The sequence below is a fragment of the Somniosus microcephalus genome, chromosome 2 (assembly GCF_052327205.1).
Source record: "Somniosus microcephalus isolate GS21.2 chromosome 2, FLI_Smic_1.0, whole genome shotgun sequence".
NCBI lineage: Eukaryota > Metazoa > Chordata > Chondrichthyes > Squaliformes > Somniosidae > Somniosus > Somniosus microcephalus.
In genome coordinates, this window is record NC_140988.1 from 159,088,210 (window position 1) to 159,106,970 (window position 18,761).

General features: G+C 49.2%; 1 protein-coding gene across 3 annotated transcripts in view; it reads right to left on the bottom strand.

Moving 5' to 3' along the window:
- LOC147123074 (ethanolamine-phosphate phospho-lyase-like) overlaps positions 1 to 5,370 on the bottom strand; it is a 67,671-nt gene extending 62,301 nt beyond the window's left edge. Inside the window, exon 1 of one of the 3 annotated variants that reach the window (XM_085965101.1) lies at positions 4,883 to 5,357. In XM_085965101.1, coding sequence (XP_085821227.1) covers positions 4,883 to 4,941 — 59 coding nt within the window. In that variant the 5' untranslated portion in view covers positions 4,942 to 5,357. Of the gene's footprint in view, positions 1 to 4,882 lie in introns of all 3 variants that reach the window. The other 2 variants (XM_085965116.1, XM_085965108.1) reach the window with 2 other exon arrangements.
- Between the last annotated feature and the right edge of the window lie 13,391 nt (positions 5,371 to 18,761).

Below are 18,761 nucleotides of genomic sequence, written 5' to 3' on the forward strand. Positions count from 1 at the left end.
TCTCACCCACTCCCCCTATCCCTCTCCCCCCCACCCATTCCCGACCTCTCCCCCACCCACTCCCTCCCCTCTCCCCTCACCCACACCCTCCCTCTCCCCCTCACCCACTCTCTCCCTCTCCCCCCCTCACCCACTTCCCTCTCCCCCTCACCCACTCCCTCCCTCTCCTCCTCTCACCCACATCCCTCTCCCCCCTCACCCACTCCCTCCCTCTCCCCCTCAGTCACTCCTCCCTCTTTCCCCTCACCCACTCCCTCCCTCAGCCACCCACTCCCTCCCTCTCCCCCCCCACCCACTCCCTCCCTCTCCCCCCCCACCCACCCCCTCCCTCTCCCCCCCACCCACCCCCCTCTCCCCCCCACCCACATCCCCCACACCCACCCACTCCCTCCCTCCCTCTCCCCCCTCACCCACTCCCTCTCCCCCCTCACCCACTCCCTCTCCCCCTCACCCACTCCCTCCCTCTCCCACCCACTCCTTCTCCCCCCTCTCCCTCCTCACCCCTCCCTCCCTCTCTCCCCACCAACTCCCTCCCTCCCTCTCCCCCCCACTCCCTCTCCCCCTTACCCACTCCCTCCCCCTCACCCCCTCACTCCCTCCTCACCCCACTCCCTCCCTCTCCCCCCTCACCCACTCCCTCTCCCCACTCACCCACTCCCTCTCCCCACTCACCCCTCACACCGCTCCCTCTCCCCCCTCACACCACTCCCTCTCCCCCTCACCCACTCCCTTCTCTCCCCCCTCACCCACTCCCTTCCCTCCCCCCTCACCCACTCCCTTCCCTCCCCCCTCACCCACTCCCTTCCCTCCCCTCCTCACCGCTCCCTCCTCTTCCCCCCCCACCCACCCACTCCCTCCCTCTCCCCCTCACCCACTCCCTCCCTCTCACTCCCTCCCTCTCCCCCCTCACCCACTCCCTCCCTCAGCCACTCCCTCCCTCTTCCCCTCACCCACTCCCTCCTTCTCCCCCCCACCCATTCCCTCCCTCTCCCCCCCCACCCATTTCCTCCCTCTCCCCCCCACCCACTCTCTCTCCCACCCACCTACTCTCTCCCTCTCCCACCCACTCCCTCCCTCTCCCCTCCCCCTCTCCCTCTCCCCCTCACCCACTCCCTCCCTTTCCCCCCCACCCACTCCCTCCCTCTCCCCCCCACCCATTCCCTCCCTCTCCCCCCCACCCATTCCCTCCCTCTCCCCCCCCACCCATTCCCTCCCTCTCCCCCCTCACCCACTCCCTCTCCCCCCTCACCCACTCCCTCCCTCACCCACTCCCTCCCTCACCCACCCACTCCCTTCTCTCCCCTCACCCACTCCCTCCCTCACCCACTCCCTTCTCTCCCCCTCACCCACTCCCTTCTCTCCCCCTCCCACTCCCTTCCCCCCTCACCCGCTCCCTCCCTCTTCCCCCCCACCGTCCCACTCTCTCCCCCCACCCACTCCCTCTCCCCTCTCCACCCCACCCACTTCCTCCCTTTCCCCCAACCCTCTCTCCCTCTCCCCCCATTCCCTCCCTCCCATCCATATTCCCTCCCTCTCTCACCCCCATTCCCTTCCCCTCTCTCCCCCATTCCCACCCACCCCCCATTCACTCCCTCTCTCCCCCCTTTCCCTCCCTCTCTCCCCATTCCCTCCCTCTTGCTCACCCCGATTCCCTCCCCCTCTTCCCTCCCCTCCCCCTCATTCCCTTCCTCTCGTCCCCATTCCCTCCCGCTCTCCCCCCTCCCCCTCTCCCCTTCCCTCGCTCCCGCCCCCATTCCCTCCCTCTTGCCCCCTCCCCTCTCCCCCTTCCCTCCCTCTCCCCCCAATATTCCCCCCTCTCTCCCCCCATTCCCTTCCTCCTGCTCCCCCCCATATTCGCTCCCTCTCTCACCCCATTCCCTCCCTCCTGTATTCCCTCCCTCTCTTACCATTCCCTCCCTCTTGTCCCCATTCCCTCCCTCTCTTCCCCATTCCCTCCCTCTCTCTCCCCCATATTCCCTCCCTCTCTCCCCATTCCCTCCCTCCCACACCCCCATATTCCCTCCCTCTCTCTCCCCCATATTCTCTCCCTCTCTCCCCCCCATTCCCTCCCTCCCATATTCCCTCCCTCTCTCCCCCCATTCCCTCCCTCCCTCCCCCCATTCCCTCCCCCCCATATTCCCTCCCTTTGGCCCTCTCCCCCCCCCGATCCTCTCTTCTCCCGCCGGCCAGCGTGGATGGGCCTTGTCCCACGGAGCTGAACAAAGCCTGGTCCATGCTACACTGCGCCTGTGTGGCTGGACCTCGGTGACAGTGCGCATGCGCAGAAGGGAACACAAATGTTCGTGCAGATAATAATTTGATAAAATTTACCCCCTGTTGCTTTGCCACTTCAACTCCCCCTCCCATTCTCCCCCTGACCTCCCATGCTGTTACAGCCAAGTTTAATACAAACAAACAGACCCTCATTTTCCTCCAGGCTCTCTTCAGCCCACTGGCCCGAATATTGATTCCAGCCAACCTCCCCTTCTTTCCTGCTGAATTCTCATTTATATTCCATGCATTCTTGAGCTATTTAACTGACCTTTTGAACTCATTTTCACAGTCAGCTAAAATGATCTTTGTATCGCATTCAGCTCTTTACCGCACTCCTTTGCATGCTAAAATCAAAGTATCAGTCATGGCTCAGTAGGTAGCATGTTTGCCTCTGAGTCAGAAGGTTGTGGGTTCAAGTCCCACTCTCAGAATTTCAACAATCTAGGATGACACTCGAGTGCAGTGCTGAGGGAGTGCTACACTGCGAGAGAGGCTGTCTTTTGGATCTCTCTCAGGTGGACATAAAATATCCCGTGGCACTATTTCAAAGAAGAGCAGGAGAGTTATCCCCAGTGTCCTGGCCAATATTTATCCCTCAATCAGCATAACAAAAAACAGATTATCTGGTCATTGTCACATTGTCGTTTGTGGGAGCTTGCTATGCGCAAACTGGCTGCCGCGTTTCCCACATTACAACAGTGACTATACTTCAAAAGTACTTCATTGGCTGTAAAGTGTTTTGAGATGTCCGGTGGTCGTGGAAAGCGCTATATAAATCCAAGTCTTTCTTTTTTTTAAATTTAAATGCTATTAAATTGATTAACAGCCCTTGTGAAAGCATTTGGCATATCTTGTACCTATTGATCGAGACTGTCCTGGGTCAATATACATCAGAAAGACATCACAGGCTGTCTTTCAGTTAAAGCTGGGTGTTGCATGTCAAAACATCATGGGGGAGAAATTCAACTCATGCCAGTTTCCAGCACAAAATGGAATCTGACTGTGTGCTCGAAGATGTTGGTGAGAGGCCCAAGTCAAATTTGAGTTAAGTCGGCTAGCTGCCGACGCCAATTGGGCGACCAGATGCAGCTTGCTGGTTGGGACATTAGGATTTTCATTTGGCTCCGATGCCAATGTGGCCTGCAGGTAGGTGCTGGGAGTGATGGTGAGCTCCCAGCAGCCTGTAGTATTTTTGTGGCGCCAGGAGGAGTACTTTAAGTACCGTTGATTACGCCACTGTAGACCCGGAACAACTGGGCGAAGCATGCTCTGCCCATTTGGTGAACTATTTTGCATTGGCGTTACGACCCCAATTTGCATATGAAAGACACCCAATGCCTGTTTCAGGCGGGCAACCTGAATACCTAGAAGTCGCTGGCTTCCAATTTGTTAGACGGTGCACTTTCGGGGGAGAGCAGGTGCAGAAGATCGCAATCCAAAATTCAACCCTTCAGCATTATTTTTTCACATTAAAATCGGAAACATTGTTGTTTAATTTCTCCCCCATATTTTACCAACTGGTTATTTTCAGCCCACTTGTTGCATACAGTGCAGTTCTTCACAGAATGGGTACTTCCAGTGAACTTAGAGAACACATCCTTGTGGAACAGGATATAAGTCTCCTCGTGAAACCTCTTCAACCCAGTTCAATGACTGTAGTACAGGTTCTTCAGCAGCACTGCAATTTCTATTGACAGTAATGTTGGATCTTGTATCTGGCTGAGGAGATTATTATACCACCCTTCCATTCAGTGCATAAAAATTAGAATGAATGCTGCTTTTCTTAAGCACTTAGCTGCCACACCAGCAGGAGCTGTAGTGTAGGACTGGTCTCAGTGCTATTCTGCTGTGGCCATTTACACCTCTGGATCCATCTTTTGTTTCTCTAATTTCTCTCATTATCAACTGCTCTTCTGCAATTTAATCATCTCCTGCCCTCCACCCGATCACACACAGACCTCTTTTTCTTTTTCTGCCCTCCCCCCTTTTCCTCGGTTCTGCACCTACTCATGTGTAACCCGCGGTTCTGCTGAAAGTTCATCGACCTATTAACTCTTGTTTCTCTCTCCTTTACCCAGAGAGTGGTAGTTGAGGCGAATAGAATAGATGCATTTAAGGGGAAGCTAGATGTGTTATAGGGTTAGATGAAGAGAGATGGGAGGAGGCTGGAGTGGAGCATAAACACCGGCATAGACCAGTTGGGCCGAATGGCCTGTATCTGTACTGTACATTCGGTGGAATGTAATTCTACACGGATGCTGCATGACCTGCTGGGTGTTATCAGCATTTTGTTTTTATTTCACACCTACACCGAACTGTTGACTTACAAAAGACCAAAAAAAAACCCTATTGCTGCAGATGAAGGGGCCAACAATAAAAACATCTGCGGCATAAAAGGGCAGTGGAAGTGAAGGCGGTGTGGGCTGGGGCTGCTCGCCCCTCACTCACACCGAGCTCCCCGGGAAAGCACACAGCCCAGGTACCTTTAGAGGTGGAAACAGACACACATTTCAAACCCTGATTTGGCCCGGGTCTCGGTAGCGGACGAGTAGATTTGAAGAGGACACGCGGAGAGAGGTCGCTCTCGACTGGCCAGTGCTGCACTCACCCGATGTGCTTCTCCCGGAGCTCCAGGGTTCGCTCTTTGCTGAAGATCTGACTGGCCATGTCGCTAGCTCCTGGAGCCAGGACCGGCCCGGCACTCTCCGCAGGCGCTGCCCCCCAAAGCTGCCTCACAAAGCTGCTGCTGGCGTTTTCCTCCTCTGATGATGATTATTATTATTAATATACAAGATCACAATTTAAAACAACAGCCATCACTTATGCAGGCACTTGTTCCCAGCTCTCCGTCTGTTCGCCACAGCTTAGTTCCTTTTATAGTGTTTGATAAACAGGTCCATCACGTGTTGGACACCAAACTCCCAACCGCAGGCTGTCAGTGCTTGAATCTCCTCCCAACCGCAGGCTGTTGTTGAGTGCTTGAATCTCCTTCCCTCCTCCCAACTCGCCTCGGCTCAGACTTTCCTGTGCCGGAGGAGGAACCTTGGTCAACATTGAGCCAGAATTTGCGGTGGGTATGAATAGAATAGTGAGTACGCCGTCATACCGCCTTTGAAACATCGTGCGCTAATCCCGAATTTGCGATCTGTCAAGTTCCGACTCGATGATCCGCACCGATGGAGAAATCCTAATTGCTGGCACAGAGTTGGGCTAACTGCCCACCAGCTGTTCAGCAATTAGGTCTGAAAATGTTTACGGCTGATGCTAAGGTTTGCACAGCAGAAGGGGATACCTCCTGACAAACCCAAATCATTTTAAAAGCTGAGGCTGGAAATGGAAGCATTTTAGGATTTTGCCCATGAAAAGTATTAATTATCCATGAAAAGTACAGAGGAAGTGGTTGCTACATTGAGGGTTTTATTTTTTTGCATCTCTGTCTAATATATATAAACCGAATTTACCAGTGGTGTGTTGTCCCATGCAGAAAGGGATGAAGGGCTACAGCGAGTAGGAGGACATGGGTGGAGGGTAGGAAAAGTGAGGTATAAGGTTCCAGAAGAGGATGAGGCAAAGGAAGAGTGGAGGGAGGGGACGTGAAGGAGGAGCCACGTGATCTCAGGTATGCTTCCGCACATGGTGCGCACTTGGGCTGCCCTCTAGTACGCAGCGTCTGCCGGCAAGTTCTCGAAGGAGGGCCCCCGTCAGGTAAGTGCGCTTGTCGTTCGGATGCCAGTGGCGTAATCCGTAGTTACGCCACCGACCGCAAATTCCAGACCATTGACATACACAAGACTGTTACAACTAACCAAAGGCACACAGAATTTGAAAAAAAAACATAGGACACAGCAATAGACATAACTTACTGGTAAGTTAACAAATATAAAATATCAGAAATTTACTGACACACAAATCTGACCACCTCACAGACCCTCTGGGATCCTTCCACGGGCCCCTAATGTCTGGACGTCAGTTTGAACACCTGTGCTCTTCTTCTCCTCCTTCACATCCCCTCCCGCTTCCTTTCCCTCCACTTTTCCTTTGCCTCTTTCCTTTGCCTCATCCTCTTCTGAAACCTTATACCTCACTTTTCTTCCCCCCACCCGTTTCCTCCTACTCTCATCCCTTTCTGCATGGGAGAACACACCACTGGTAAATTGGGTTTATATATTAAACCAAAAGTGTCACAGAAAACATGCTCTGACGAAGGGTTCGACCCGAAACGTTAACTCTGTTTCTCCTCTCCTCGATGCTGCCTGACCTGCTGGGTGTTTCCAGCACTTCCTGTTGATATTTCATGACTCGACCACACTTTTTGAAAATATTTAGAGTGTAGCGCCTCTTGTCAAAACAAGAAAAACAACATAGAAGCATAGAAGATAGGAGCAGAAGTAGGCCATTCGGCCCCTCGAGCCTGTTCCGCCATTTAATGAGATCATGGCTGATCATCCAAATTCAGTACCCTGTCCCTGCCTTCTCCCCATATCCCTTGATCCCTTTAGCCTTAAGAAATATATCTAACTCCTTCTTGAATATATTTAATGAATTGGCCTTAACTGCCTTGTGTGGTAGAGAACTCCACAGGTTCACCACTCTCTGGGTGAAATAATTCCCGGTTTTCTCTCTACCACCTTTTTTAAATAGTGGGGTTACATTAGCTATCCTCCAATCCATGGGAACTGTTCCAGAGTCTATAGAATTTTGGAGGATGACCAGCAATGCATCTACTATTTCTAGGGCCACTTCCTTAAGTACCCTAGGATGTAGATTATCAGGCCCTGGGGATTTATCGGCCTTCAATCCCGTCAATTTCCCTAACACCATTCCCTACAAATACCGATTTCATTCAATTCCTCCCTCTCATTAGACCCTATGTTCCCCAACATCTCTGGGAGGTTATTTGTGTCCTCCTTTGTGAAGACAGAACCAAAGTATGTATTTAATTGGTCTGCCATTTCTTTGTTCCCCATTATAAATTCCCCTGATTCTGACTGCAAGGGACCTATGCTTGACTTCACCAATCTTTTTCTCTTCACATATCTATAGAAGCTTTTACATTCTTTTATACATTCTTGTAGCAAACATAATTTCTAAAAGAACTTTACTTTAAGTTGCAACTTGATTTCTAAAAGGTATTTGTTTCCTAAGAAGTTTGTCTAAGTTACTTTTGTAATAAACTTGGAACATACCACATATTACAGGGCATAGTAGTTGATTCACAGGAATGGCGCTGAGATGCAAGATGATGACTTCTAAATAAAGCTCATTTCACCTGGACAGGATCTCCCTTTTTCTATACACTTAAACAAAATATTCAATTATCCCAACACCACTGCTCTGGGACTCACTATGATACTTCTTTGTATGGTAATTGTGAAATTACTGATCATACAACAAGCAGCAGTTCCATACATCGTCCCCTCAGTAAAGAAAAAGAACATGCATTTATGTAGCAGCCTACAACATCCTTGGGACATACTAAAGCGCGTCATGTCCATTGAATTACTTGTTTATAAGTCTAGTCACTGCTGTTATGTAGACAAACAGGACTGCCACTTTTGTGCACAGCAAGATCCCACAAACAGCAAATCAGATGAAATTAGTTAATGGCACAAGGCTATAGCTTAGAGAAGCAATGCCTCAATTTTGTGGGTTTTTTGTCCATTTTTTTCTTTGATGACACATTGGCATAGATTTTCATTTTCACTGCCTGGGCAATAATCTGGCACAGCAGATCGCCCACCCTTTATAGAAGTGCCTGATTTTTTATTCCATTGAAAGCTATAAAGGACAGGTGATCCACTCTGTCAGATTATTGCCCAGGCAGTGAAGACAAAAAAAATCTACCTCATTGTATAAAATATATTAAAAATGAGATTTGTGCATATTTTATACTCAAACAGTATTTATCCCAATTTCTGTAAAAGCCTACAAGCACTGCAATAGTTTATTTACAAGATTCATCATATATTTGGAAGTGTGAAGGATCTTGAATGAGGATTTATAATAATTCATGTTTATGTATGTACTTCTTAGCACAAAGGGATTATTATTGAGCATAAATGGGTTTAATTATTCTTCTCCTCCTTAAGTACTCATTAAGAAACTCAGATTCCTCTTTCAGCCACAGAAAAAACAGCATTAACACTACTTCATTATTTTTAAAGGACAATTTGTTTCCGTACCCATAGATTAGGGAGGGGAATAAAATCTTCCGGAACTCCTGCTCCTGATTGATGTTCATTAATCCCTGCTGGAAGTGCTTAGGTGTGACTCTGGGAGGGGAGAATATCAAACTCAGCTCTAATAACCCCACCCGAGATGAACGGCCTGCTAACACTTATCCAGGAGCACACAAGTGAAGGGTGCCAGATTAATAGAGGTACCAAAGGGCTGCTGCCACTCACGGAGCTGTGTTCAGTATAATTCACTGCCATCAAGAAAGAAAGGCTAAAGGAAGAAAATTGGAGAGGAAAAGCCCAAAACTAAAGTGGCTCCTATGTTAAAAATATGATTCTGACAATTTCAACAGAATAATCTTTCCACGCTTATTTATACCACATTCGAAGTATTTAGGGCTAGAAATTCAGCTGCTTTGCGCCTCCCGTTAGCACATGCGGGGGGCGCTAAGGGGTTACCAACCTGGCGTGGCGAATTCAGCGACGCCCGCAATCTTCCCTGGTGGTTTCATGCTGGCACTATCACTTACCGCCTCGATCTCTAGCGCCCCGTAGATTGTGATGTCATCAAGTGAGCAGTGCCCCGTTACCGCCCCGGATGTGAAATTCGCTCCCACCCCCTGCTGCATCGCTGGGCATCAACAACGGCAGCAACAGGCAGCACGGTGGCATAGTGGTTAGCACTGTTGCCTCACAGCGCCAGAGACCCGGGTTCGAATCCGGCCTCGGGTGACTGTGTGGAGTTTGCACATTCTCCCCGTGTTTGCGTGGGTTTCCTCCGGGTGCTCCGGTTTCCTCCCACAGTCCAAAGATGTGCGGGTTAGGTTGTTTGGCTATGATAAATTGACCCTTAGTGTTAGGGGGATTAAATACGTGGGGTTACGGGGATAGGGTGGGATATGTGTTGGTGTAGGGGTTACGGGGATCGGGTGGGATATGTGTCGGTGCAGGCTCGATGGGCCGAAATGGCCTCTATCTGCACTGTGGGGTTTCTGTGATTCTGTGAACAGGAGGCATTGTCACCTCAGCTGGCCGCTTGGGGAGCGATAATTAAAGGCAGTGGTGGTCAGGTAGGCCAAACTTTATTCTTCGCACCAGTCTGGTGCCTGCTGAAAGTTTTTGAATCCTCTTTGCTGCGCGATGCCGAAGCCCTCCACACTCTGAGAGTGATTGGGGCTGTAATGGAAGTCGCGCAGGTCCCCTGGCCCCACAGAACTAAGAAGAAGAATGTTGCAAACCATCATTGGCCCTTCCCTTTAAGCGAGGGAAGGAGCCTCTGATGCCGGTAGCACTGCACTGCACATTCTTCAGTGCTCTGCCGCTACCGCCCCTCTCACACACTTTAGCGCCCTAAGAGAAGCGGTTAGCGCTTGATTTAACGCTCCACTTCCCTCTTGCAGCACTAAAACTGAAGTTCCCGGGATCAAAAAAGGATTATTGCCTGGCGATAATTTTCTCAGATTTCAAAAGTTATCGCCCCAAACGGGGCGCAACAGAATTTCTAGCCCCAAGTAATTAAACCACTATTTGAGTCATGTTCTTGTTATGGCGGAGCAGTGGTGCACTGCACCAGAGTGCTAATGTATGGTTTCACATGCTTTTCCACCCTGGATAAGAATGCCCGGGAAAGTCTCAGGACTGAGGTGAGGGGCTTCCTTACAAGGTGGTGAGGAAACACACACATTAACATAGATTTTACGATCGGGCATGAGCACGACCCGAAGTGGGCCAGTGTGAGAATCATGCCTGCTCAATATATAGGCCCAGTAATTCGGGTCCAAATGCGTGAGTACAGTCTGGGTACTCACGCATCTGGCCGGATGAAATGCCGGCGTTCAGGAAACACCGTGCATGCGGAGAACGCCGGCATTTCTGGTCCTCTGAACGAAGGGGTTCAGAGGCACAGCACATGCGACTGCACAGGCAGCGCGTGCGCAGTGAACTTCGTCAATTTCATTCATGGATTCAGTGAGGGTAAGTCCTTAAAAGTTACACTTGAAAAAAGCATGTGTAAAGTTGTTTCAAGGCTGCGGAGGAAGATATATTTTATCGTGGAGCTTTTGAAAGGCAATATTTTTGTTTGGGAAAGTGAGGAAGGTTATTTTAAGAAATGCTGAGGTTAGTTTTAAAGTTTAAATTTTTTTTTTTCAACGGGTTTTCAGTACGGTAGGTAGAAGGAGCAATTGTGGCTGTGTGAATTGAATGTGAGAATGAGTGTTCTAAAATGAGTAATGTAACATTTCCAACACTTTTAAGAAAGAAACTTTTCATCAGTAATAAGTAATTATGTATGTATGTCCGCATATATTCCTTTACGTATATGTATGTATGTTTTATATTCCTTTACTTATGTGTATGAATGTATGTTTTTAATTATGATTTTCCAATAAGTTACTTTCTCTGAAAGTCATAATTAAATACATACATTCATACACATAAGTAAAGGAATATATACATACACGCAAAGGAATATATACAGACATACATACATAATTACTTAAAAGAATATATTACTGATGAAAAGTTTCTTTCTTAAAAATGTTGGAGTCATTTTCACATTTAATAAACACAGCAAATTCAATTCACATAGCCACAATTGATCCTTCTACCTACAGTACTGAAAACCCGTTTTAAAAAACAAAAATAAACTTTAAAACTTACCTCAGCATTTCTTAAAATAACTTTCATCCCTTTCCCAAACAACCGCAGCCTCTGGAGCAACTGTACTCATGCTTTTTTCATGTGTAAGTTGTAAGGACTTGACCTCACTGAAAGCATGAATGAAAGCGGCGAATTTTACTGCGCACGCGCTGCCTGTACAGTCGCACGCGTTCTGCCTCTGAACCCCTTCGTTCAGAGGACAGGAAATGCCAATTTTCCCCGCATGCGCTGTGCATGCTGAAAACTGGCATTTCCTCCGGACAGACGCGTAAGTACCCCGACCGTACTCGCGCGTTTGGAAGGGAATTACTGGGCCAACATTTTACATGTCAATAAAATGAAAAATTTAACAATTGCACGATTTGCCCCCTCGCATCTGCGACTGAGGGTCCAAGGAGGTGCATTGCGCAACAGGTCATCGTCGTACGTATCCTCACACTGTTCCCTTTCGGGAACTGTATGAAGTGGTGGAAGGATTTCTGGCCACGTTAACACTCCTTCCGTGACCATAACCATCTTCATACCAGCCATTAGGGTGGTTAGTCCTATGGCGTGAGGGTTTTACGGGCTCCCACAACCCATCTGAGGGGGGGGGGGGCCACCCACACCCGCGGACGCAAGTATCCCGCTGGATGTCCACCCAGAATTTATAGTTGGAGCTCCGACTCCACTTGCCGGGACTGTTTGGAGCGGGGTTCGAAACCCTACTCCTTCTGGCCCAGCGGCGGGGATGCTTACCGCTACGCAAAAGGCCCACTCCGCGCAAAAGGTGACACCCATACGTTTCCTGCGCCTTTTCCCTCCCCGTGACTGGAGCCCTATGCTGCCACTTGAAAGACCAAGCTATCATCTGTCCTTTTTGCGGCGCCTTTGACTTCTCATTACCAATGATGAGCAGGCGCTGCGCCTCCACCTCGTTGAGGAGATTGCTGAGGTCATCATCAGTTCAATTGTGAGTTCTTTTAATGCCGTGAATTGTGCTCATTCCAGCCATTTCACGTTGCTAATCGGAGTGGGCCTTTGGCGTAGCGGTAGGATCCCCGCCGCTGGGCCAGACGGGGTAGAGTTTCGAACCCCGCTCCAGACAGTCCCGGCAAGTGGAGTCGGAGCTCCGGCTCTAAATTCTGGGTTGACATCCAGTGGGATATTTGCGTCCGTGGGTGTGGGTGGCCCCCCCTCCTTGTATAGCTTGTGGGAGCCCGTAAAACCCTCCCGCCATAGGACTAACCACCCTAATGGCTGGTTCAAAGATGGTTACGGTCACGGAATGAGTGTTAATCACGGCCATAAATCCTTCCACCACTTCATACAGTTCGCCAAAGGGAACAGTGTGAAGACACGTATGACGACGACATTGGTAAATAAATAAATGGAATAAAAAAAATTATTTTAAGGCTTTTAAAAGTCTTTAAATTGCTTTAAATCTGTTTAAAACTACTTCAGATTCTTCAAAATAATGTAAACGCTTTTAAAAGTTTATAAAACTAACCAAAAGCTTCATAAAAATACCAAAAACCTATTTAAAATGCTGCTTTGCATGTAAAAATGCTTAGCAGCTTGTGAGAAACATTGGGGGCGTGTCCTATTAAACTGAGACCTCAAGGGGCGTGTCTCACTTGCACAGCGCGCTCCAGGCTTCGCGCTGGCTGCACTCCTGGGCGGCGTGACGTCAGACGCTGCCCGGGATTCTTCTTTTTCAAACTCGAATTGCAGGCGTCCCTGGAGGTGAAATGTCAGCGCGTCGGGTAAGTGCATATATGGGGCTTGCACGCGTGGCAAGCCCCGGACCCGAATTACTGGGCCATAGTTTCCTGACTCCATGCGTAATATTGTGGATGGCATCACATGTGGACAATGCCAGTGACTGGGAGCTCGCCAATTGGTGGGAGGGAAATCACCTGTCCTGCAGCAGCTCACAGGGGCAGGGGTGTTGATTTCTCGAATTTTAAACTCTTTTGAAACTGTGTGAAAGGCCCCTAATTTCCTCAAGGCCTGAGGTGCACTCCAAGCATAAATCAGGGTGCGAGTATCCGAGGGGGCCTGGGGCAAGCAGAACTTCCGTTTACTCCAAACATGGACCCTAACATAGAGTCATAGGGCTGGATTTTGTCAATGGGGACGTGATGGAGGCGGGACTCCCACTTTTTGGGTTGTAGTCCCGCCTCCATCGATTTGTGGCCAACCCACGCGATTTTCCTTTGATTGACCTTGTTGAGCCCGCCCAGCTCGGTTACAGGTGATGTCAGGGATTGACATTTCATCTGTCAAGAGCTGTTGACAGATGAAATATCAGCGTTTGACAGTTCTGTGAAGCTGTCAAACACTGACAATCTGACTTCTAACTTGAGTCCTTCTCCACAGACTCAGTTAAAAATCTCTCCAGAACAGAAAGCAGAATGTTGCAACTTTTGACAGCTCGCGGCCATTCTGCTTTCTGTGCCAGTGAGATGAGGGTCTCCCGAGACCTGAAGGAAGGAAGCCTGCATTAGTAAGTAAAGGTAAGTAAAACTTATTTAAACACTTTACACACACCAAACACACTTACCTCTACACTCATGCACCCATCACTCACCTGAACACCGGACATCTCGAACCCTCCAAGCCCTTCAGCCCGACGGTCCACCTCGCTAACTTGGCATGGTTTGGAGCCACAAGGAAGCCCACACTTCAGGGCTAAAAATAGGGATTAGGCCAAAAACTGCCTGTTAACTACCTGTTAACAGGCAGTTAATTGACACAAATCCCCTTCCCGCCTTGGGGAAGCGGCTCCCAGCACAGGTCGGGTACCCGCCTCCTGGGAAACGGGCATGGAGGCGGGTTGGGGGCAGGAAGGGTTCGTGCCCCCCGATTCTGCAATTTTCCCCCCACTCCCGCCTCCAAACCCGCCTCCACGGGGCTTGGAAATTTGAGCCCATAGAGTTATACAGCACAGAAAGAGGCCCTTCAGCCCATTGTGTCCGCACCGGCCATCAACCCTGTCTATTCTAATCCCATTTTCCAGCACTTGGTCCGTAGCCTTGTATGCTATGGCATTTCAAGTGCTCATCTAAATGCTTCTTGAATGTTGTGAGGGTTCCTGCCTCTACCACCCTTTCAGGCAGTGAGTTCCAGATTCCAACCACCCTCTGGGTGAAAAAGTTTTTCCTCAAATCCCCTCTAAACCTCCTGCCCCTTACCTTGAAACTATGCCCCCTGGTTACTGACCCCTCTACTAAGGGGGAAAATTCATTTCTATCTACCCTATCTATGCCCCTCATAATTTTGTACACCTCAATCAGGTCCCCCCTCAGCCTTCTCTGCTCTAAGGAAAACAACCCCAGCCTGTCCAGTCTCTCTTCATAGCTGAAGCGCTCCAGCCCAGGTAACATCCTGGTGAATCTCCTCTGCACCCTCTCCAATGCAATCACATTCTTCCTATCGTGTGGCGACCAGAACTGCACACAGTATTCCAGCTGTGGCCTAACTAGCGTTTTGTACAGCTCCATCAAACCCTCCCTGCTCTTATATTCTATGCCTCGGCTAATGAAGGCAAGTATCCCATATGCCTTTTTAACCACCTTATCTACCTGTCCTGCTGCCTTCAGGGATCTATGTACATGAACACCGAGGTCCCTCTGACCCTCTGTCCTTCCATCAGGAGGTGGAGCCGGTGGAAGGACTTTCCCACGCCAGAATTTCCCAAATTCCCTGTTTGCCCAGTAATTTGGAGGAACCTTGAGCGGTAGATATGTAGCCACTTAAGTCTCCAGTTTGGGATCATAGCCTGGAAGAAATGATGCTGGAAAATGTTTTGATCGGCCATCAAATAAAGGGGGCTGATCATCTAAAGAATTTGTACTTTTGGAGGCTAGCAACCCTTCCCAAGTGAATATCTAGTGCCGTATCTCCTGCCTCCCTGCTGCAGCAGGCACCCAAGATACACCCATACTGGCATAGGCACCCGGCAAAGATATTAAAGTGAGCCAACCCTGCCCTGACCCTGGATCCTCCAGTGGGATCAGGAGCATGGGTCAACAGTGCCTGCTCCACCACACTTATTACTGGAGCTTAACCAAGGATTTTGTTGGGATCTATGTCTGAAAGGAGTTCAGGAAGCTAGAAGCATTTCTTGGATGGGGCCTGGAGGAAGTGAACCTTCTTCATCAGTGAATGCCCCAGGAAGAGCCTTGGTGGGAAGGTGTCCTGCTTGAGAAGAAACCTCTGTCTGCCCCAATCATGGCTCCTGGTCTCAGAGAGACAGAGCCAGAGGGATGAAATTCACATGACAGGAATTTCCTCTACCGCAGCCTAGGTTAACTGGAGTGGCAGGTACACTGGGCTAAACCAAGCAGGCTGGAACTCAGACCTGCGGATGTGGGGCCCCCCTGAGGGGACCAGGCATGTGTCCTGGACTGTATCCCCGAAGGAAATCGGAAGGCTCCATGGAGAGACCGCTTGTCAAGGGACCTGATTGGCTACTTACAGCTAGCTGCTGGGCCGGGGCTGCTGGCTGTAGAACGAATGGTTGATCAGAGCCTCATTGCTGTGGTACAGGAAGCTGCCAATAAAGCTTAAATTAGGAAACCTACCCCTGACTGTTGGCGGAGACAGGATTGGCGGTTTGCAGCGGGTGTACCCGGCACGAATGCCAGGGGAGATGGACTGCAAATTTTCAGGCCCAAATGTTTATATAACGAAGCTGCCCAGTCATTATTCTTCTCATATGGTACCAGTGTAACGGCTATAAGAGTAAATCCAATAGAAATTCAAATTTTCACTTAATACAGATGCTTGTGATTGAATTTGGTCATTATGGCGAACGCTAATTTAGAATGTGCGTTGTATAATGTAACAGATCCCTCTACTGGATGTTGTGAGTATAACTGTTAAATAAAGATTAATAAATAATAGCTGCACTTTTCACATCAAAACAATGACTACACTTCAAAAGTAATTTGTTAGTTGTAAAGTGCCTAGGGAACACCAAGAGGAGTTAAAAAAATGCAACTTCTTTCTTTCCTTCTTGCTAAGGCAACTGCATTTGTACAGATCTACCATCCCCTCTGGGTATCCCACTGTGTACTTCTTTCTATCTGGAGGAGAAAGTCGAAGTATGCAACAGGGGTATCCCTTATATCTTAAGCGGTGATGAATGAGTTGCTCATACATTGCAAGCTGTATACACGGACCTTCACATGCCCGAAAAGATCTGTGTGTGGAGACTGCAAATAACCAAGGAGGCTCTGACAGCACCGTGCGATATGCTGCTGCCAGACCTTCAAACCACACTGAGTACCAGGGTGGCTTTGTCAGTGACTGTTGAGTGACCTCTGCCTTGAAATGTGCATGTCACTGGGTCACTTCGAGCAATAGCAGGATCACAGAATCATACATCACAGATGGAGCCCATTCGGCCCATCGTGCCTGTGCTGGCTCTTTGAAAGAGCTGTTCAATTAGGAGGTGTTAATGAATCTCTCAACCTGTAGTGCACAGTGGCACCCTGCAGGTGACAAATGCATTGTGTTTTTTTTCCTCCTTACATGCCTGTGAAGCACCTTGGCATGTTTTTCTATGTTAAACATGCTCTATAAATGAAAGTTGTTATTTGGCCAGGTCTGGGATTTCATTGCATTTTCCATGGCTAGCTGCCAGTAGATCAAGGCTATCCAGCACAAGATCATACAACAAGCAGCAGTTCCACAAGTCATGGATTGCGAAGAGGAAGAGAGTCTGTCTCAAACAGTGGCAGAAGAGGACATCAACCAGGTGGCCACAAGTTATGTCTGCAGGCCAACTTTCACTCAGAAGCAGTGTTAAGGCTGGCTGTAATAAATGACACCTTAAGTACATGTGCCCAATACGCTGGCAAAAACAGGATCCCTACCATTGCCCTCAGATTTACTTCAAGGCCCATGAATACCACTGCATTTTCACTCAAAAAACCTTATTTTGCCCATCTCAAATGAACTCTCATTTCACATTAGAGTACCAGTTCACGCAGATTTCAGTTGCCCTAACCATGTATGGTTCAGGTGTGTTCAATGCGTTTTCCCTATTGTGCATGGTATGTGTTTTCTACATTACAACCATGTGCTCCTTCTATGGCAGGACCAATGCGTATCAATGGCTAGCTTTAGGTGGAGGTGGTGCAGAAGGTCCTGGTGCTGGGTCAGTAGATGGCCCAGCATCTGCAGGGGCCATGGGTCTTGCTACGATGGCCTACACACTACATATACATTAATTTGAGCAGGGCGGAAGGGTGATAAGGGTGTAGCTTCACCCTGAGAGAGAGCTTCATTACCTGTGCCAGCTCAGTATCTTTGCCCACTGCTGTGTATTCCCTCAGTATGTCCAGAGCTGTGTGTGGAGGCAGTAATGAGTTTGATGAAGTCCTGCGTTATGTCTGTCTTAGTCTTATTCTCCGGCATGTTGAATCCAGATAAGATAGACTGCTGTAGATAGAAACTAACAAACTTCATTTGTGAGCTGCTGATGGTGTGGGCACCTGCTGGCCATTTACAAATCAGGAACCTTCCCAGCAACCCCAGCAGGGGCAGAGCTGGAAGTCACCCGTGGTCGCTATCAACAACAACAACAACAAGAACTTGCATTTATATAGCACCTTTAACGTGGTAAAACATTCCAAGGTGCTTCACAGGAGTGTTAAGCCACATAAGGAGATATTATGGCAGATTAAGAATAACACCGATGGACTACCCGGCATTGACCTAGGCACTGGCTTCAGACACGACAACGGCACACCCAGCCCAGTTGACCTTGAAAAGTCCTCCTCACTAACATCTGGGGAATTAGAATCAAGAGGCTAGATATTCAGTATCGCCCCAGTTGGGGCGCTAAATTTTAAAAGGTTGGAGAATTAGGCGCTAATCCTTCTGACCTCTTGCTAAATTGATTGTTAGCGCTCCAAGAAAGAACTGGAGCACTAAATCAAGCGCTAATCACCTAACTTAGGGCACTACACACAGAGAGCAGGGCGCTACCCGCAGAACGATAACCAATTTCAGGTGCAGTCCAATCGGGACTCATCATTCACATTGGCTCCTTCCAGCTCTTAAAGGGGAGGTTCAATCATTCAGCACAACCTCATTCTCAACATTGCTGGCTCGGAAAGCGACCTCCAAGCAACTCAACAGCTACACCTCTTATCCTCATGGCTGATCCCAGTCCCAGGGAGAGAGTCCGCTGTTTCAGCGACCAGGCATTGGAGGCATTGGTCGCGGCAGTCGAAAGAAGGAGGGCAGTGCTGTTTCTGGCCACTGGCAGGAGACCATTGCCCCAGGTCTTCAGGGCAATGTGGAGCGAAGGGTGGTCCTCAGGACCCTCACACAGTGCCAGAAAAAATTCAAGGGTGAGGACATGCTTCAACAAGTCCGATATACCAGCATCTGAACCTCAGTCTGTACACACTGCACAAACCACCACACCCCCACCACTCACCCACCAAGCATCTCCACCTACAGCACAGGCGGAAGCCACGCAATGTCTTTGTGCTGTAATGCAGTCAATGGTTGCTGCCATCGAGTCTCAGACTGCTCTCATGCAGTCTCAGCTTGATGCCACGCAAGCTCTGACTGCTGCCATTGTCCACCGGGAATCTCATGGTATGGCAGCAGGCCACCAATCTGTGCTCCAGCAGATTGATAGGGATG